This window comes from Thunnus thynnus, chromosome 3 (assembly GCF_963924715.1).
Source record: "Thunnus thynnus chromosome 3, fThuThy2.1, whole genome shotgun sequence".
NCBI lineage: Eukaryota > Metazoa > Chordata > Actinopteri > Scombriformes > Scombridae > Thunnus > Thunnus thynnus.
Window position 1 is genome coordinate 19,788,142 of NC_089519.1, and position 22,955 is coordinate 19,811,096.

Here is a 22,955-nt window from a genome sequence, read left to right on the forward strand (position 1 = left end):
ATACACACACACACGTGCAGTAGGCACATACAGCGGGATTTGTATCATTGAGCTGTGAATAACAGAGCTGAAAGCCTCTGCGGTGAGTATTGAGCTGTTATAGCTCAGAAAGAGAAAGCAGAGCAAGCACAAAGAGGGAAAGTAGAAAAAGAAAAGAAGGGAGAAAGTGACTGAGAAGAAGAGAAATACATGCAAAACTAGTGTGATTAAAGGGTTGGACAAAATAACAGAAACAAACAGAAAACAGAAAATATACTATTATCTATTATATATATATATATGTATGTATACTATTAAATATATAATTATCTTGTAAGGTGCATATCACTTGGAAAGCAGCAATCAAGTCCTCCAAATGTGTAGGATATACTGTAACGTAATTCAATACAAGATTTTGTTCAGGGCTTTCATCACTCTTTTTATACTCCAAATTAGAGGATACTTATGTTGGCATGATTATGGGAGAGGAGCTTCTTTGTTACTTCTATTGTGGGACTGCCCAGAGGTGATTTGTACGCTTACTCGATCAGAAACCTGAAGCAGTGTCCTCATTATCTATGAGCCTTCTTTTTTTGACATTGGGTCGTCCCTCAGCAAAAAGAACAATTATAATGAACTTGAAAAAGTGTAAACCATATTGCTTTGCAATAAATAGATGGCTGGAGGACTATCTCGATCTCTTAAAACACAGAGAGAGCAGTGGATTATCTCTCCCTTGGGGCAACAACAAGGACACGGTCGGGAGCTTCATGGAGACGCAACATGTAATTTAGCTCTTGTGCTGTCGACAGAATCGTGTTTTGTCCTGTTTTGCAGGTAATAAAATCTTAATGGGACTAAAACTGAGGTGCATCTGTTATTTTTTGCACAATTTCAGTAGGTTGTGAAATCTTAAAGGCGATGGTTAGGATTTTAACTCTTGGTGTATGTGGCAGGGCTTCACAGCTGTTAAGTATATTAGTCCATAATATTTACTGTGGATGATAAAGACTGTTTGAAACGCCTGGACACACTCACGCACTCATGCACACATGTACACAAGTGGTCATGGAGGACAAACAGCGATCAAACGTCCAGCCCCGCTCATCTGACTCTCTTTCATCTTTGCATGCTAATTAACCCTGACCTGAAACCTCCCAGCGCTTAATTGCTGCCATGGAAACGGCTGCCATTTGCAGAACCGCCGCCCCGTACACACACACACACACACACACACACACAAACCAAATGTACCGTTCAATTAGACCCATCCATTCTGCTTGACTAGCAACAATCATCACCATCAGCGCATCAGATATCACCTGTCTCTGTCTGTTTCTGCCCCATCGACTCATAGAGATGTAGAGGCAGAGAGGAGGAAGAAGGCAGAAAGAAGGATGGGGGGGGGGTGTACATAAATCTGAAGGGATAAAAACAGAAATCGCTAAGGACCTGTAAGATATGCTCAGAATTTTAATCTCAAAGTGTTTGCAAAACAACAACAAGAAGCAAGAACATAAAAGCGTTGGAAGGTAAGAGGAGTCACAGAAGGAGGAACGCAGCCCAGTCGAAACACTATAAAAGTCAGCCAAGCCAACCCAATGGCTTTTATCTCCTCAGAGAGCCGATTGAGGGAAATGAAGCAGGAGATGGGTGCACTACTGTAATTATAGAAATGCAGATTCAATGTATTTCCCTCCCTCTGTCTTATACCAGCTGCAGTATGACACACCAGAACAGTAACGTAGACACACACAGGCATATAGAGTCGGTTCAAATGAGGCATGCCTGCAACACTGAACTTACGAACCCCCGCAAGCCTGCATGGTGCACACACACATTGGTATTGCTACTTGTGGGTTTTGTCTGAACATGCAGGTTGTCAGGTGGTAATGTGTTGTGGTTAATAACCCTTTCCTCTCCTCCCTCCTTCCCTCCTCCTCCATCCCATCACTCCCCCTTCTCCTTTCTTCTTCCTACTACTTTCTGTAGTCCAGGTGCTGGAGACAAAAGGAATTGTGGCTACTGCTGCTGTTTGTGAGACATGATACACATACACACACACACACACACACACACACACATTATACTGCACCAAACTCATCTTAACCAAGCCTGTAGCTTGCCCCCAGCAAAGTCGACTGCAGTGCCACTGGTTCATTTGGGGTCACTATGGATAGTATTTAAATCTAATCTAAACCAGAATGAAGCTGATGGCTGTCAGCAGAGTTTAAGAAGTAAAGTTAGATGTCTTCATGACATGAATGCTTTGACTTCTGCACTAAAAAGTCTGCTGTAAGATGACTGATGAGCTTTACAGAGTACAAAGTGTTCTGATGTGCTGCTGAGAATCAAACCTCAGTACTCAAACAAATTGTCTCCGTAACACTTAGTAAAACTATTTAGTGCATAAAGTTGTCTCTAAATCATTGTTCAGACTCTTTAGTCTTCTAAACAACTCTTTGATCAGATATTTGCATAATTTAAATAATTATTTAGGACAGGAAAAGTTCTCGTACAGCTGTTTGTGTTAAGCGAAATTAAATACAGATACACATGAGACATTTGGGTTACTTTTGAATATAGGAAAAAAAAGATTTTCATAAAAAACATAATTGTAATAATAAGATAATTTTCTCATATATTCTATGTAGGAAGTTCCTGTACAGCTGTTTGTGTTGAGACAAATCAGTTTAGGTTATTATGTTGAACCTGAAAAAAAGATTTTTGTAGAAAAACATCTTTATGCCAAAGCAAAGCCAAGCAATGAAAAGTTTTGGACAACATGCAGAGCATTTATCAGGTAAAGGAGGGTTTTGACTCATCAAAAGGAATTATTGGCAGGTTGGTTTTTCTCCAATTTCCCCTAAGACCCATGGGAAAATAATGGGAACACACACTGGAAACAAGGCGAATACAGGTTTTACTAACGAGGGGAACTCCAAACTGATTATCTTCCACTCCGCTCACACTGTCCAGTCTTGTACACGGACAGACGATATCCTGAGCTGCTAAGATGTCTGGGAAACACCAAGTGTTACCTAGCGGGTCACTGAGGCAACTCTGACAGGAATCTTATGTGCACTGTTGGACACACACACACTCTGACACATACCCACCCACCCAGAGCGCTGCTAGTAATTATGAGAGCTGTAAAACAGGCTGACATCATAGCCTTGGGTTGTTCATTCCTCTGTTCCCTCTCTTTCAAACTATATTATGGTTATGTGTGTGTGTGTATGTGTATGCAGAGGTAAACTGTCCAGGTGTTAAGGCTGTTGTCTAACTTTCACTGCTGCCTTCTGTCCATAACAACATGTAACAGAACACCTACCCGCAAAATATAAAGCTACCTATGTCTTTATTTTCTAACTCACTACAGAAACGTTTCCAGTCAGCTATTACACACACATACACACACACACACTCACAAAATAACTAAATAGTGAACTCATAGCCTGGTGGAGATAGCGACAGAGGGAAAAAAGAAGATGATAAGAGACAAAAATTAAATGAGGGGAAATTCAAGGCAGGCCAAAGCAGTAAAACATGAAGTCGGTATCATTATCAATTTTGCTGCTGCTGCTACTATTGGGCTGAAATGTGAAAGGCAGTCAGAATTTGAATGAAGACACATAAAAATGCATCGACAATTTGCAAGTCGATAACTGCAGCTGAATGAAATGCAGTAAAGTCAGAGAATCTCAGCAGCACAAAAGTATTCTGCAGCCAAGACAAGAAAATAAGAGAGATGCTGGACAAAAGTCACTTATACTCATGAAAAAAAGCATTTTAATGATGAAAAACATCATCTGATCTAATGTTCTTTGAAAGAAATTGCTAAAATTCCTCTTTCTGTACTCATAAAAAAGTCTGCCAATGAGCTGTCAGGACGCAGGCGACCCTGACCTCTAATATCTGACCTCTGATCCAGGAACAGGAAGAAACCTGCACTCGCACACAGACACACACGCATTTTATCCTCTGTGCCTCCTCTTGTTTCTCCCTCCCTTCTCTTCCTTCAAGTCTCCCTCCTCTCTGTTTGTACATGCCTGCCAATAGTCCATAATTGAATTTCTCTGAATGATGAGGATCTGTCTTTGTGTTACAATCGCACTGAACCTCGTAAAGTTTTGGGAACATTGTAGCATGCAAACACACACAGAGACACAAAAACAAAGAGGGGAAAGGGTGTGAAGCCTTCTAAGCATGTAAAATATTTAAGAGGGCCAGTGGGGGGAAAAAAACGCAGTGTTTTGTTTTTGTGAAAAAGTGAAGACAGAGAGCGATAGAGACAGAGAGAGCTTCAAGAGAACTATAAACCACAAAAGCTCTCCTTCGACTCGGCCCATTTAGGCCCATTTAGAGACAACACACTTGTAAGAGAGCGAGACTGAAAGCAAGAAGAGAGAGAGGGGGCGATGAGAGGAAGCACATAAGTCCCAGTTATTGTTATTACTAGACAGAGAAACAGACAGATAGACAGACCAAGAAGGGAAAAAAAGGATGTGAGGAGGAAGGAGTGATATGATATGATCAGAGTTCTAACTTGTCTTTGCATAGTTTATCTGATCACTCTTTCAGATAGCATCTGTTTTATCCTGCATTACCCAATCTCCCTGGCATCCTGTGTGAGTGTGCGTCTGTATGTGTGTGTGTGTGTTCTTCTGCCTGACACTTGCTGAGAGGTCAGAGTTCTTTAGAGCAGCCGTCCAATTACGGGGGGCATGGTGTTGCCGTAGAGATGAGAGAAAACTGTAATTGGATAATGACACATCAGGGTTGGAACCTGTCATTAGACACTAGTGAGCATGCACGTACTGTACACATACACATACACATATACACACACAGGTCGGGTACCAACCTGTGATTACAAACCTGCTGATCTATCAGCAGCCTGCAGCTACAGAGCTACTATGTCACACTTTCTCTCTTTTAGTCTCTCTGTCTCTCAGATTAATCCTCACAAATCTTTAACGTCTCATCTCTTCTGAATGCAACAATACCATTTGTTTTATACATAAATGCATTTGAATTGAAATTTGAGATCTATGACTTTCTACAAGCTGGTTTTGAAATGATTTTAAAGCTTCAACTTCTCTTAAAGTGACATCGACTGATGTGTTGTGGGTCTGTTTCTGGCTCGAGTCCTCACATTATGTAAAACTTGTGTTTTAATGAGCCTGGGTCGCCGTGGTCAGTTCAAACACACTCAGCTTTTGGTGAAATAATGTAAGAGGCTCTGAACTTGTGAGCAACATCTCTGGGAGGAATCACCGGTCAGCTCCCAGTTTCCTCTCCTGGTTTCTTCTGCATCATTACCATGGATGAGGGTCTTGCATAAGCCTCTCCAAACCAATGTGTTAGGCTCGCGGGGAGAGAGGAGAGAGAGAGGGGTAGGAGAGTGAAGGGGAGAGTAGGCAAGAAAGAGTGTGAGAGGGAAAAAAACTTTAGAGAAAGGTGCTGGATAGAGAAAAGGAAGATAATAGAGGAGCCACGAGAGAGAGAGACAAGGAGGGGAAGAAAATGGGGGCGCAAAAAAAGACCAAGTGAGCAGGAGAGGGAGAGAGGGAGGGAGGTGAGGTTTTCTTTTGTGGTGGTTGGAGAGTGACAGGGGTGCCAATAGAGTGGCCAGCGATGACGGTCCCACTGGAGAATGCCGGCTATGCCAGTGGAGTGGCACTAATGGAGCCAGAGAGGGGATGCAGTTGCCTGCCCCAGAGGGGGGATATTGTGCAACTGGACAAGGCAGCTTGACATGGAGCCAAGATGGAGGATTAGAGGGGAGGGAAGGAGGCACCCAGGGCAGAGAAAGACAGCCATGTTAGGTCTGCTGACTGATTGACATAAACTGAACCCTTTCTGTTTTCCATTTGACTGGCGAGAGCAGAGAAAGTTTCTAGTTTTTGTTCTAGTTTCTGAAAGAACAGACTCTCAGTGGTCAGAGTAAGTTTTTTTTCTGTGGATTAGCATTAATAACCCTTTAAAATACAGTTTTCTCCTTTTGTTCCCTCCGAAGTCGCTGTAAGGTCGTTAAAAGCATCTGTCTGAGAGTAGCATACATGTTCTGTATCACTTTCTTACATTTTTTCATTGGAAATGAATTATGTTTACACTGAAATACTTAAACCCAAGTCAGATGAATAAATATCCAACATCATGTGCATCATTTTATACACATAGAGCATCTTCCCCAAAATTTAGTCAGACATGTATTTGGTTTCTTTAGAAACTCTGGCATCTCTACTAGAACTTAAAATAAAGTTAATAAATGTGTTTAAACAATGTTTGGCTGAACAACATGAGTTTGTAATGAGTGGCCCAATGGTGGACTGCTCATTTTAAAGGAATAGTTCAACATTTTATGAAATACGCTTACTGCTGTCTGTTTCCTGTTTCCTACTGACTGTCAACACTGGTTTCTTTTCACCATGACTACAATCGCTCACTAACATTGACCACGTGGTTATTATTGTAACCATGACAATAAATGTCCTCTAATGTTACATAGTACTACTACACAAACCATTATCTTTCCCTAACCAAGGTTTTTTGTGCCTAAACCTATATAAACCTATAACTATGGCATCAGACCATAAAATTAAATCATTTTTCAAGTTATTTGTTATGGTTTTGAAAAGCACAGACAAATGATGTGGTTCTGCTGATAGAGGCATCAGCCCTACAGTATAAGTTGATAAGTTAATATGAGCGACTTGTTGCATCTACAGTAGCTATTGGTAAAAAGGTATACAAGTGTATATTTCCAAAAATGTCTAACTATTTCTTTAAGGGGTCCGCATAACCTGCCTCTTCACTACCTCATGCAAAACACGCACACACACAACAACAACTGTGAAGCCATAACAACCCCCCTCCCGTCTATATGACTGCACACAGCGAGCAGGGGTCAATATTGCTGAGTAGCTGTGATTGGGGTGAGTAAGAGAGCCTTGTATGATAAATTGTCCTGATTACTCCATAATCCCTCCCATAATTCAGCGGCCAGGCCGACTCATCCATCAATAAAGGGCCTGGATCCATACCTGCAGATACCCTGGAGAGACAAACCGCTGCAGAGAGAGGAAGAGAAAGAGAGGAAAAAAGAGGGAGGAATGCACATCCTGCTGCTGCGTAACACCAGCGTTAACTTAGTATTATTAAGTTAAGCACTGGGGCTAAAGTGAATAAGAAGAGGAGTGAAACATAAAACGGAGCGAGGGAAGTGAAGAGGATGCAGGATGATTTAGCTGCTTTGTGGGGAGGTATTACCGCACACGGTGACCCTTAATCACACACAGACAAGGCGAAGAAATGCTTTGATGATCTGGAAGACCTCACACACATAGATTCACACGTGCTCCGGTATATTGTAACTACCTGCTTCCAGGTAAGCTCTTCCTGGCGTTGGATAGGTATGTAACCCCCTCCCAATAATCCACACTCAGGTTACACACACGCACATACACACACACACACACACACACCTGGGCACTTCTTTCTGACAGACATGCTGGCTCCAGGCTTCAGGCTACCTGCCATCTACAGTAAGTACTGACATACCTCTTTCCTCTCTTTTCCACATGACTCTCCCCTCTAGCTCTCCTCCTTTCTTTACTTTCTCTTCTCCTCACTTTCTACCACTGCTTTGCTCTTTTTTTTCTTCTTTTCATAGCTAACTCACAATGAAGAAAACACTTCTGTCTTCACCTCAGTAAATTCCTCCCTCCTCTTTTTTTCCACACCATTTAAGAGAGCAAACACATCTCTAATCTTTCCTTTAAATACCCTTCATTCATTCTGTCTTTATCCACCCCTTGTCTCTCGCTCTCTCTCCCTGTCTCTTTTTTTTCCAAGCGTAACTCTCGCTCCTTCTGCAATCTGATGGGCAAAGCAGCACCGTCACTCCTGGCATGTCCATTATCCTGGATATCTCATTGGTTGACACTGATGCTCCCTGACCTTTCACCTGTGAGCTCTGAACTCTGACACTCACACACCCTGGGCGACAGCTGATTAATTGAGCTGCATTTAGCATACCAAATCTGGCAACATAAAACAGAAATTTGGAAGGAAATAACAAAAGAGATATTGGATTATAAATAAAGCCCAAGAGGCTTCTTTTAGAATTCGACAGTCTTTATTGAAGTTTAAACAAAATCATTTGTTTTTCAGTGTTTTTATGTTCAGAAGATTTGATTGGATGTAGAAGAGCAATTACAAAACGATCAATCTGAAAAAAAGTATTTTTTAATTTTTTAATAATACATTTATCTTATAATTTAAGATAAGATAAATGTATACTACATAGTTAAATGAAAAAGTGTGATACTTTTCAACTTTGTCATTGTCGACTATATTTATTGTAAAGTACCAGTAGAATAAATGGAGTAGAAGAGAATAACTAGTTTATGATTTACTGTTCTTTTTTAATGTGTCATGTTGACTGTGTTTTTGTCAAAGCACAGCTGTGTTATGTCTGTGATATGTGATATGTATGGAACTTTTGTACAGAGTGTGGACTACATGGACTGCAGATTCTTTATAACAGATGGAGACTACCCTCTGATAAAATCTAAATATTAGAAACAACTCTCAGTACAACATAATACATAATTCAACAGCACCCCCAAGCAAACCATGAGGTTGAATCAACACTTCCCTAAAACAGTTTCAACAAAAACTGAATTTTATTACTTTCATGAAGGTTTTATTAGGAGGGCTGTTAATTAAGTAAAATTCATTAAAAAAAAAAAAAAAGCTGAGTAAAATCCACAAACATGCATACAATTCCTGAGCTCCGTTCAGGAACAAGTTGGCTCTAGCTGTGATAAAAGTCACGCAGGGCGTTTTCATATCTTTACATTCTGTCTGTATAACATAATCTTTTGTACTGGTGCCCTCTTAATAATGCCATTTTGGCTTTAGCAAACCCTCTCTGAATCGCTTGAGAATGAATTACAGCATTGTGTTGGGATCCAAACGGCCAAATCACTTCTTAGGAATGAGTGGCCTTGAGCAATTCAGATAGGCGGTCATGTGATTCATATGATGGCAAGCGAGTGAGTCACTGACACTCAACACCTCAACACTGTTGTAACTGTTGGTTTGAACTCAAGGTGATTCATAATGTGTACACAGATGATATGGAAGTATCTGAAAACACACAAACTCAACCACAAGAAAGAAAAATAAAAAGACTCTTCATTTTCCTGTTTGGCTGGATGCGATCTGCATGATCCGAGAGTCCTAATGAAAACATTCGGTGGACAATATGGCTTTGTACATGCTGAAAAGATCTGTTTTCTCGTATGCGTGTGCGTTGATGTGCGTGTGTGTGCACGAGAGTTTTTATATCTGTTAAAGTGCATTCAGAGAAACAGGAGGGGGCAGGAAATATTGCTGAATAGTGAAGCGGTGTGTTTGTGCCAGTGTGTGTCTATGTTTGTTAGAGAGAATGAAAGAGAGAGGGAAGGGAATGGAAAGAGAGGCCCATCCATGGATGCCTCGGGCTGCAAAGGCTTAACTTCATTTCCTTGGACAGACATAATGGCAGATATTTGCATATCCTATGTACACAAAGTTAGTGGCCAAATATCTCCTCATCCAAAACACTTCAACTAACTTTGCTACCAGCAGATACTGATCTTTTAAAGGCATCATCCCAAACCTAAATAATCCCCCTCGCCATAGGCCAGAATATCCAAAAACAGATATGGAGCTTTTTCCTGGTTTTCCCATCAACAAAGAATAAATATGGCCTTGATGTGAGTGACAGAGACTGGTTAAAAGAAAACTGTGTAAATAACGAAACTGTCAAGTCACAAGAAAAACAATAAGTCGTAATGTAAGTCATCCAAAAATGACTCAGTTACGTTTGAATGACAGACGTCCGGTTGGTGGCGCATTTGAGATATATGTTGATAATCTTCCACATTCAGAGGAGGAGGGGTGGTGGAAGGTTATAAAAAACGTTTTTTAAAAACCGTAGATCGGTGACAATAGTCCCCTAACCTTAACCCCGTGGTTATTATTGTAGTTGCATAACTTTAAGGAAGTAGCAACTTTAACCCACACCACATGTTTTTCTAACCTTAACAAATTAATCATTTTAATCCAAACTATGATCTTTCCCTAAAACAAACCAGACTTTAACCATAGAGTTGTCACACTATGAAACATCACTATTTTGCAATTGTTTTGGAAAGCACAGACAAATTATACCTTCCTGATGATAACTGATGATAGGGCGCCAGATTAGAACACTCCTATGTGTCGTTCTGGAGGGCACATGGTCAAACGATGTATGTGGTCATTAAATTTGGAGGACTTTATAGATGTCTAGGTTTGAGCTTAAGGTTCAACAATTTTTTAGATCAACTGAGAAATTTCTACAAAAAATCACCCCATGTAATATGAGTTCAAAATGGCCAAAACATTGTGGTCTCATAATCTCAAATAACATAATGTTTGATCTTTTAATATCTTTTGAGGATACACAGCTGCTACATGTGGCACTTTCCACACAAGTAAAAGTTTAATTTGTCATGATTTTTCTTAATGAGAGCCTCCCCTCCTTTGCCCTATAAATCACCTCCTGCTTAGATCTCCTGACTGGAACATTCTTCACCTCTGACCTCTCTGGGACCCAGAGGTCATCGTCTCTGTGGCAACTAAAGAACCCAATGCTCTCTGTCTTAATTAAAAAACATTATTTACTTAGAGAAAATTTCATTTTCTCTACCTCTGACCTCTTTCTTCCTTTTTCTTTCTCCTCCTCGTCCTCCTCCCCTCTCTGTTAGTTAACTGTCGACACTCTGGGAAAGCCCACATCTTCTGAAAGACGCCTACGCTCTTGTGACCATTGTGCCGAGCCTGTCGTCTCGACCGAGGTGGTGTGAGTGCGTGCATGCGTGTGTGAGTGTGTGTGTGTGCAGCAGGGTTAAGCTCTCACAGAAGACAAAGCCACAACCTGCTAGGCTGCTAAGCAACAATGCTGCCTGGTAAAGCCTCATCAGGGCACCGTTTAGCAGAGGATTAGGGACTATTACGCACACATAAACACACACACACCCAAAACGTTGCCTCATCAACTCATTAATTCAAACCCCATACCAGCTTGACTCTGGTTTAATGTGTGCATGTGTGTGTGTGTATGTGTGTGTGAGACCAGAAGTTCACTCATTTTCCTCCTCTCAGTCATCCCAACCATGCTGACTCTTATTCTCAGAGGAAGGATGATGAAGGAGTGGCGTACAACTAACTTCCCTTCAACTTCCCTTCATCTCTTGCTCAAGCTCACACACAAAGAACACCCAATTTCTGCCTTTTCTTTGTTTTCTCTCTCCTTTCTCTCTAAGTTTCTGTCTAAAACAGGAAAGCACCTACATATACACAGAATCATTCATATCATCACAGTATCGTTTAAAACAAGCAGGTGGATCAATAATCAATAATATGCTCGCCATCAGAGAAGGCAACCTGGTAAGATGTTTCTAAAGTAACATTGGCCAAAAGAGGCCAAGAAGCAAAATAATAAATGCTCAAAAATACACACGTACCCACACATACCGTAAATACACACAAACACTGTCCCATCGATCTCGCCTCAGGCTCAAGCATAAGCAGACTTGTGGAAGCAGTGACCCATTCTCTTTTCCTCTTATCAAACCGTCCCCTTCATCAATCCCTCTTTCATCTCTCCCTCTTTCATCTCGCTACTGATTCCTGTCCAGCACAGGAAAAGAGAGAGAAAGAGCTGGCAGAGGAGAGGAGAGGAGAGGAGAGGAGAGGAAAGGAGAGGAGAGGAGAGGAGAGGAGAGGAGAGGAGAGGAGATGCTACACGAATTCATAAAAATAAATCCAAAATACAAGAGCAATTAAGTGTTCATATAATCCATAAAAATGAACGGCAAAGAAAAAAAACGACATGTAAACAATGAGGGCAAGGAAATTAGAAGGAAAATAAAATTACTGAAATAGATTAGAATAAAAGAAAATAAAAAAGAATTACAGTAGACAAAGAAATATAAGTTATTGTATAGTTCCACATAGCAACAAATAAAAAAAACCCCACATTTAATACCAGAAATAAACTAGAAAACAAGATACTGATCTAAAACTGACTAAAGTGAAACTGCATTTAAGAATCATTTCGTCATTTTATTTCCATTTGTGTGCAGCGTAGTAACTAAACTTTGCCATATTCAATCCCCATTTGGAGCTCTCCAAGCTGACTGCCTCCTAAAGATCTGAATTGAACTACTTGGTTTATATTCCTCAAGCACATTAGAAGTATATTTTGGCCCTAAACTGTTAAGTAATGTATTAACTAGCAGTAACACTTGTTCACTAACTGGAAACAAGTGTAAAGATTTAAGAAGATGTGCCCATTAAAACTCCAGCATGTCTGACTTGGTCTTTAGTCTTTGTAGCTCTAAAATCAAAGTGTGCAATAACTCTCACTTTTTCCTCCTTGGTGCCAAAAAGGAAAATCTAAATCTCATCCTTATTTAACTGAACAAAATGTAGTAAAATTCTGTTGGCCACTTGCTCCATGCACTGACAGAATAAGTCGAAAGGACCACAATCATTCAAAAAGACAAAAAACCTTAATGTACTTAAGCAGGAAGTCTCTTGAGACACATTATCTCTTTTACAAGGGATGCCTGGCTGAAATGGCAGCAGAAATAAGTGCCACAAAGTTACCTAAAAACACATGAATTTACAACAATCGCATCCAACACAACAAAACAGGATCTGAGATATATGAGCAAGATAAAACCTGACTATTTAAAACACATTCCACATGAAAAATTGTTTAATGCGATGCATGAATGCCTGATATGAAGGCACAGTTTCCAGATGAAGTTTTTTTTTTTTTTTGATGAACAATATAAATTAACTTAAAAAAGAGTGTCATCTGCATAGCTATAGAAAACAATCATATTATCTAGAAATTATTTTCCCTGAAAGCAGCATTTACATTAGAGGTTGAATAAAAAATAACAGTGGTGCTGTCAGTTTACTGATCATCTGGAATAACACTAACATTTCAACATTGAGAATTACATTAAAGTTGATTATATATGTTTTTGTGTATTTAGTTTATTTAATGTATACTCTACGTATTTGTCAATTAATTACACTTTTCAATTTTTATTTAAGTTAACTAATTTTATTATGGTCACAGTCATCTGCTCAGTTTTATAATCACCAATGGAGAGGAGAGCTACGAGAACACACCTGTAACTACCAGATGCAGCTTCACACCACATACATTTTTTCACCAACCAACAGAATGAAATGGTCCTAAAGTGTGTTTGTGTATTTGTGTTCTGATCTCAAGGTCAAAACGTGTGATTTGCTTGGCTCAAGTGGTTCTTGGCCAGTGCAGCAAGGTTTTACTAGCCCATCTTGTTTTACAGAGTCTTTCTAATGAACTGACTCTGTTTGATCCACTCTTCTTCTCTTTCTGTCTCGCTTCTCTGTCTCGGAGCAAACAGTCACAGCTGTGATCCTCAGTATTACTGCAGTGTGGATACAGTGATCAACAATAGAACAGAGGGGAAACAGGAGGGCCGTGTGTGTGTGTCTGTGTGTGTGTGTGTCAGAGACAGACACAGAGACAGATAGATTTTTGGGTAAAGCCCACCACATGGTGTCTCCAGATGTGTGCTTCTACATAACTTAATAGAGTCTGAGCCCTGGGGTGTTGGGGGAGGCAAGAAGTGTGCATGTGTGTGTGTGTGTGTGTGTGTGTGCGTGTGTGTGTGTATGTGTGTGTGTGCGTAACATGGGAGGTGTGGAGGGGCGGAGGAGTGTGAACACAGGTGTTTTAATGGGGAGGATGAAGCCGACACGGAGGTTTTATAGGAACTCACACTCACTGCTCTTTCTCCTGTGTTGTCATATTTCCATGTCACATATTTATCTCATGCACACTTCCACTCAGAGTCTTAAAAATTAAGTTCACATGCAAACGTTTTCATCAGCAAAAATGTTTTTATCAATATAAGGAGGACATATCATCAGTAAACACATCTGAAAACTGTTCTATATCTGCAAAACATCCGTTGTTGTACTACATTTGTTTTTCCTACAGTATCTTATCTTAGTTAAGTTATCAGAGAAACAAGCTGAGAAAACGTTAGCTCTGGACGTTCTGTGTCTGTCAAACAGCGTCAGAGAAACACAGATTTTTAATGTGAAACTACTTTATTCAGTGTTTTTACTGGTTTTAATCACTGGGTCTGTTTGTTCTAGGGAGGAGGAGACCTCTGCAGATAATTCAGCTCCCAGTAAAAACCTCCTGAACGATGAACACTGAAGGAATCCTAACTGGGACAAGCTGACTGCAGTGACGGCAATGGCGGTTGTTTAAAAATGAAGACAACAACTCCCATGATCCAACGCTACTTCACGACATCATCAAACTCCATCTTTTGTTATTGTTTTGATTGAGAGACCCCTAGCGGCAGAAATTACATATTGTGCGTTTAAACCACTGTGCTGAGCAATGGTTAAACACATAAATACACACACACACACACACACACACATACACACACACACAGATTTTCCGAGCCCCAAAAAAGTGAAAACATAATTTTCATAATAGCAGGTTGAGCAAGTGTTCATTTATAGCAGTACTGTTGCAAGAACCAAAGTCGGCCCAGTTCGCACATACCTTCTGACCTCAATATAAAACCTAACAAGATTCCACTTCAGAGGTTCTAAAGGGTTTCTTGTTGAGTTTTCCAAAAATAAAAAATCCATTGTAGGGGGTGAAGAAGTACGAACAAGATTTAATATTGACCAAACAGCCCTAAATACTACTGGCTTCATCTTTGTGGTTGTCATTCACTTTGAATGACTTCCATGCGTCTGACAAATCTGCTCGTAGCTTTGCGGCTGCCGTGGCGCCGGCTTGGCAAGTTCTCTTTTGTCGTCAATGAGCAATCTTCTGTTGATTTTCAGAGTTTAGCTTCCTTAACTGGAAAAACATACTTATTATAGCAGCACATTATGAATGTTGTTCTGCTGAATGAAGTGCGCTTGTTTGTTGAAGATGTGCAGTCAACAGGGGACCCTCTGCTAAACACATACACCTGGAAAGCTGAGGCTCACACACACACGCATAACCACTTATACACACACACTCAGAGGCCGCTTGTCTGTGACAGCTGAGCAGAGAGCAGTATATCCGAGTTGTATTTTTACCTCGGCCCACACGCTGAGCAAAATGCCAACTCTTGGCCTTGAGAAACTCACACACACACACACACACACACGCAGAAACACAGACGCAGAAACACAGACACACATGCAGACACACACCCTCAGACACAACAGGTCAAGCCCAGCCAACCACCATAGCGGCCGCAGAACATAAACAACTTTCACACACTCTGTGAATCATCTGAGCATTTCAATATTGTTTTAGATAAATATATTCAGCCACACATATAAATATATGCAACCATAATTATTCCCTGAGACCACAAATGACCATGACGGGAAGTTAGTTCCCACAGTTTCAGCAGCCTTACCAGCCCATCCCTATGGTACTGGAAATCCACAGCTCAGTTTACAGTACAGACAAGCGGGCTGTGAGTGAAGAGTGGAAGGTGCTTGACAACAACAAACAGCAGTTTGCTGGTTTGACTGCAGATTTTTATGTTCTGTGACTGAAACTATTTTCTGCTCCTGAAACACCAAACGTAACTTTAGATGTGTAACCTGCCGCTACATTTCGCTGCTTGTACCTCCCTTGCTCTGTCTTGCTCACTTTCTCCTTTTCATCCTCACACACACACACACACACAACACACAAAACACACACACAAAACACACACACATCAATCCCAGTGGGCAGCAGCTGTTGGAGTGCTAATCTCCATTAGCTACTGAACTGGCTTCTATGGAGAGAGCCATGCAAAATCTGTTCTCCCACTCCTCTTACTCCTTCATCCAAGTAAAACACCACCACTGCGTCACAGAGAAAACCAGACATTTTTTTTCTCTGCACTACAGTGTCTGTAACATATTTCACCATGTCATTTTAAGTCCATGAGCCGTACAAGCTTGCACCGATACACACAAACACACCACTGCACTGCCTGCACCAAGTTACAGCTCATCTGAATGATCTCAGGCCTTCTTTGTGGCACTCACATTAAATGAAACACGTGAGAAAATGAGTCATATCTGAAGCAACAATGCAATGATGGACAGAAAAAGAGAAATGAAATCAGGACTTACAGTCTGTAAAGCTTTGTTGTTCCCAGGAAAAGCAGCTCAGGGAAGACAGCCAGATTATTCCGATTCAGGCGCCTGGAAAAACACAGCATAAATTAGGGAATAAACTCTACCTCTTCCCTTCCAGACTTCCAGGGTGAAGTGGTTACATTTGTGTATAATTGGCTTTTTAGAGTGAGATTTGTGTTTCCTGATCATCATATCAAATGATGTTATGTTATTTAGATTGTAATGCAATTCAATGTAGTTACAGGAAGAATGAGGGGATTGATGGAGACACTATTTTACACACAAGGACACACACACATGTTCATGGATGGATACACAAAAAAACAGACTCCGGGTTACTCTGATTTAAGGGGTACAACATGGCTGCCAGACAAACAGTGAACTCGAGAAGGACGGAGGGAAAGCAGGGGGAGGAAGACGAGAGAAGGGGTTCGGATGAAGGGGGGGGGGCTTTTTTTTTTTTTACCACAAAGGCGGAGGAGAGGAGAAGATGTGGGAAAAACAAACAGGCAGTCTGGCTGGGCTACCGAATGTGTGAAAAGGACCCCACTGAGTAAACAAGGCCCTCACAGGGGAAGAACTCACAACAACCCATCATCACACACACACACACACACACACACACACACACACACACACACACACACACACACACACACACACACACACACAGAAACAGGAGAGTTGAGAGAACTCTGGGCGAGTTTAATAATCTGGGTGCGATCATTTAACCCTGGTTGAGTGGAGTGAAGAGGTTTGTGTGCTGGTGTGTGTGTGGATGTGCCTTGATGTGAGTCAGAGGAGAGTGAGGCAACTGAGTGACACAATGAGAGACAGGCTCCTGAAACAGTTTAACCCTGACACACACACACACACACACACACACACACACACACACACACACACACACTAATACACACACACACATTGACAGGCCCAGCGACGGATGCTGTGCTGGCTGCTACTGGAGGAGAATGGAGAGAGGGAAAAAGACCGAAGGCAGAAGGAGGAAAGAGTGACTTCAAACTAATGAGAAAAGTGCAAAAGCCCTGACTAACAACACACAGTTTGCATTATTTACACACGCAAATACATATTAATCCCAGAAATGCCAGAGTTTGCTCCAACAAAACTCCAAAAAACTCTCTCAATGACTATTTCCTCTTAACCCCGGTGTTTCACCTCTTTTTGCTTCACTATCAGCCGATGTGGACTCCTTTTCAATAACGTCACCCCCTCTGTGTCCATCTTCCACCCACAGGTGCACAAATATATGAACATGCTCACGCACATGCACACACATTCACACTCCACAGTTACATCAGAGGCCACTTAAATATTTAACATCCCGCAGAAATGATGTTTCTAAATTATTCACTCCTCTTCCGTTAACGCCGGCTAAGAGCCCCACGTGGTCCCGCGGAGAGGCCCACTCCCCCTGCAGGTCCTGCCCAGCCATGAGCACCCGTTAGTGGGCTAGACCTCCCCTGAGAGTGTGCATGGACTGGTGCTGGAGGTGGGGAGGAGGACGGAGGACAGAGAGGGGGTATGAGCTCATCCCCTTAAAATAGATGCAATGCTGTCAGACTAGGAGACTGAGAGAATGAAGTAAAGACGTAGAGATCAGTCTGCTGCATGGTTCCTCTAAGGTTACAGTGCATTTAAATGTACTTTATTTATTTTTCATAACTTGACTAACCATCTGATTATTTCAACAACATATTAACACCTTAACCATAATTTATTGCCCATTTTAGGGTCATAATCAATGTAACATGAGAGGGTTGAATCAGTTTCACGAAAATTAGCTTCGTCATGCACGCTGCATTTCTTCTGATGTTTTCACTGTGCACATGCATCACAAAAGTCACACAAAAGTTAACTGTAGCGTTATTTTTTTGTGCATTTTAAAGGTCCAGTGTGTAGAATTTAATGGCATATGTCGGTGAGGTTGCAGATTGCAACCAACTGAACACCCCTTCCCTTCCAAGCGTGTAGGAGAAGCTACGTTAGCCGCGAATCTCACAAAAACGCGAAAAGGCCCTCTTTAGAGCCAGTGTTTGGTTTGTCCATTCTGGGCTCCTGTAGTACTGTGAAATGGGACCCGCTCCTTATGTAGATATCAAGGGTTCATTTTAAGGTAACAGAAACACAACAATTCTTATTTTCATGGGATTATGCACTTATTAAAACATACTTATGAATATTATATTCAATTTCTGCCAAGTCTGTTCCATTAGATGCCACTAAATTCTACACACTGCCCCTTTAACTTCTGTAGGTGATAGCCAGACAGCATTCATGTGATACAGCTCATGATAAGAAGCTTTAAGTCCATGAAGTAAATCCTCCATCCTCAAAGGCTACAACTAATGATTATATTCATTATTGATTAATCAATCAGTCTTCAAAACACTACTAAATTAGATTACTATTTGAAAAGCTGAAACCAGAGAATGTCTTTCATTTTTGCTTCATTTAAAAACGTATCAATTATCAAAATTGCTGCAGGTTAATTCTCTGTCAATTAACTAATTGTTTCAGCTCTAGTTACCACAAATCCTGAAGAGAGCAAAATATGCCGAAATATTGATTTATAAACCTAAAAATTGGCTTGAATATAAGACAATATTTTATTCTGGAAATTACATTTAAAAAGTAAGGGTTGTCTTATATTTGAGAACTAGACAATTATTTGTTAACAAAATCAGAGATACTTTTTGAATGGAGAGAGTATTGTTGCATTATGGATTTTTTGTAGCCTTAATGTTGCTATGTCAGCAAGTGGATTCAAATCAGTTTATGGTGTGTCTTTTAAAATTAATTCAGCCCTAAAATTTTCGTCATTTTATAATCAGGGTCCAGGGATGAGGAATTGAGAACCAGTTCCAGTTGCAAACCTGTTAAAAATTATGCAATCCATCGGAACTGTACACCTCTGAGCTCATCAGTTCCTCTTATCGATATGGAGTTGTCTTCAGCTATCTTGTAATTCATCTTCAAAAAAGGCAACAGTAGCTCGGATTTTTTGATTTAATGAGTAAATAATTACCTTTGCGAGACAAACGTGAAGTATATTGTGAACGTTCTACGCCATCAGTCAGAGACTAATGTTAGCAGAATGGAGCAGCGATTAGCAGTAACAAACAAGACTGGCTGACCAACACACACTGCAGCATTAAACAACTTAAACCAACTTTGAGGTTAGAAAAAGGGAAGAGAATAGAAAATAAAAAGAAAATAACTCAGTGATCAGTTTCACCCAAAAACCCCAGAGCTAATGGTGCAGCAAAGAGGCTGCTCTCCACTACTGGAGACATGATGTTCATAACACAGCGAAGCCTTCCCCTCATTTTGTTATTCTCATACAGACAGGAGACTGTACAATGCTTTCAAATTAATTCATTAATTAATGCAGTTAATTTTTGGTTGTGGACCATTTATCTTATCTACCAGTTGTGTTTCATATATTCATCAGCATGCAAGCTCATTGATAAACAGTGGTGATAATAATACAGTTGTGTTGACACTGAAACCTTGTGTAGGCCTACTTTTTTCCACACAGAAAATTGATCAGGAATTGATAAAGAATCAGACTGATAAGCAGAAATGATAATGGCATTGGTATCAAGTCTTAACAATTCCCATCTCTATCAGGGTCATCTTATATTCGGGTCAACACAGTAAAAAGACTGCATCACCATCACTACTGTCCCTCCTTAGGCTACTTCACATCCTACCAGACATTTACTCAACTATCCAACACCTTAATAAACCTGGGTTATCAGGTGTACCTACAAACCATGCAAATGTTCATCTAACTATTATCTTCACAGTAAGAGAATTCATTTGTATGCACATAAAAATACTGAATACTTCTGGTTCCAAGAATCCAGTGGTTTCTTTCTGGACTTGAAGGAATGTACCTTTCACAATCTTGAGTGTGTGTGTGTGTGTGTGTGTGTGTATGTGTGTGTGTGTGTGTGTGTGTGTGTGTGTGTGTGTGTGTGCATGTGCACAAAAACACCCTCAGAGTACTTCCACAGTCGTGTCTCATTAGTAAAAGTCTGGCTGAAGGTGAATGAAGACCGAGTAGCCAGTAGTCTGAGGTGTGAGAGTCACTCCAACTAGCTAATGCCACACTGCAGTGTGGTGATAATCCCTGCAGTCATAAACAGGTGCTAGAGGGCCACAAACCACACAGGAAATACACACACACACACACACACACACACACACACACACACACATTTTTGTCGACAGATACAACACAGATGGATACACAGAAACACACACACTCAGTCCTAACAGCTCCGAGCCTCGTTGCTGTGTAGTACAACAGGTTGCAGTTTCTGGCTGGGAAGGAAAATAACAAACCACCTCAGAAACCAATTATTACACCACCGATGCCACTGCTGCCATAATACACATTTTGTTCTAAAAATGTGTCACACACACACAGACACACACACACAAACACACACACACACACACACACACAATACTGTTACCATAGTTATAACCCACACCCCATGGACATTTCTGTGAAATGTCTTCACTCCAAAACCACTTCAAACTGACAAGTGTGTGTGCCTTACAGTACTGTATGTATCTGCACAAGCATATGTGTGTGTGTGTGTCTAGTCTAACAGTGATGAGAAGTCCATGCTATTTGGTTCACAGCTGGTGCATCTGAAGTGAACCAAGATCTATCGTCCGGCAAAGGTTTACACGCTCTAATCTGATCTGTTATTTAAACACCAATGACGGATACCATCTCTGCCTTACAACACAGCAATATCAGACATCTCACCTGACCTGTGAATTCCTTTGCTGTCACAGAGAAAAAAATCTAATTCACCAGCGTTGAAGAGCGTTTCCCCTCTACTTTGAGCAAACTGATGTTTACCGAAAAACATAACAAATGCCGTCTGCTGCAGAGTGCAGCGCAGACAGGCAGAAACCCAAGAAAATCTATCTCGAGTGACTTTTTAGACAGAAGTGCTGAAGTGAAAATGGCTTTTTGTGTGTCTCCACAGTGCAGATAATTTCAAGCTCTGCTGCCCAATAAAAAAAGAAAAAAAAAACATTTGAAACTTTGCCCAGGAATGATCAGTGAGAACAATGTTATCACTCACAGGCTTTTAGAACTAATCATTTAGCAGGGTTTTTCTTTTGAGATCCATATCCTGCTATCTGGGATCACTGTTACAATTATCTTTCGCTATTCAGTTGGGCCACATATTATATCATGATCACTTGCTTTCACTGCTGATAGACATTTCTTACTACCTGTAATCAGTTTTCCAATTGTTCAACGCTGTTAAAATGATCTTTGACAATGTGATCACTCAATTACAGGCTTATTATCTCAGGTTTTATCTCACTGCTGTTCTCTGAAATCATTGTCCCAATACCTGTAATTAATGTTTTGTTTCTTTCTGCTTGTCTGTGGCTGTTATCTCTTTCAGTCTCATAGACTTTGAATTGGATAGGGGCTATAAACCAGTCAAATGTAAGACGAGGATAAGAGGATCAGGAACTCCTCTCTTTCATATTCTTCACCCACAGGGAGAGAGTGAAGAATGTATGACATTCCTATATGCAGAGGACAATAGAGAGGGAGAGAACGAGATGGGTGGGTGTGGGGGAAAAACATGAGAAGAGGTGGAAGAATTAATCAAGATAAAACCACAAGTGACGGAGCAGCCTTGCGAAAGAGAATGCGCATGCATGAGTGTATCCATACCCATGCATGTGTTTGTGTATGTGCACGTGTGTGTTGTGACATGCCTATCTCCTCCACACCTCCTCCATACCCCCCAGCTACTGCCCCACACCTGACCCCGCCCTGCCCAGCCCTGCAGGGCCTGTCGCAAAAGGGATGAGAAGGGGAACCGTTTTCCACCCCTGTGGGGGGCAGTCACTGCGGATCCATCAACCCAGCTTAGGGCCCTCTCCTCTGGGCAGCGGTGCCCAGCAGGCCCCCTCCAACCCCCCAGAGGATGGAGGCCTTTGAAATGAGCCCCCAGACTCCAGACTCCGGAGACGTGCCTTTGTCCAGCGGCTGCAGGGGGGCATTGATGACTGACTCCATCTTTGTGTTTGTGAACATGCCACGCCAGAGAATTACAGTTGAAAACCCTCACGAGGACAACAGAAAACAGCCATGTTGTGTCAGAAAGTTAGCTGTGTCAAAGGTGTTTGTGGCAACCAGAGATAAGACAAGAGGCGGCAAAACAAGCAGGCGTAGTCTGACAGTAGATGTGTAAGACGTTATCTGCTATTGCTGTTTACTCATTAGTTTATATTCTATGCGCAAGTGTGTGTTGAAGCCTGTTACGTTCATATGTATACATAAGAGACTTACCAGCATGCACAATTTCTTTGAGGGCAATTACTATCAATATCTACGGTTAAACCTGGGCCATACAGCACACTGAGTCTCGTTGTACATGTACAATGACAATAAAGGTATTCATATTCGTATACAAAGTTAAATATTACCCTCTTTGTCTACAGCTCTGGGCAGGAATTCCCAGAACTGCTTAGCTGGACAGAACCCAGCGTTGGTTGTATGAGAAACATGAGCAGATTCCCTACAGTGGTCCTCAGAGTTTCCCTCTCTGTCAACAAAGAGCAGATATAATGCAGCAGAGAGCGGAGAAAAACCAGGCACAACACAACCGAGATGAGAGCAGCTG

General features: G+C 41.2%; 1 protein-coding gene across 4 annotated transcripts in view; it reads right to left on the reverse strand.

Moving 5' to 3' along the window:
- Positions 1-22,955, reverse strand: part of slit2 (slit homolog 2 (Drosophila)) — a 94,996-nt gene that overhangs the window by 66,752 nt on the left and 5,289 nt on the right. For all 4 annotated transcript variants that reach the window (XM_067584634.1, XM_067584636.1, XM_067584633.1 and 1 more), the window contains exon 5: positions 16,246-16,317. In XM_067584634.1, coding sequence (XP_067440735.1) covers positions 16,246-16,317 — 72 coding nt within the window. The remainder of the gene's footprint in view (positions 1-16,245; positions 16,318-22,955) is intronic.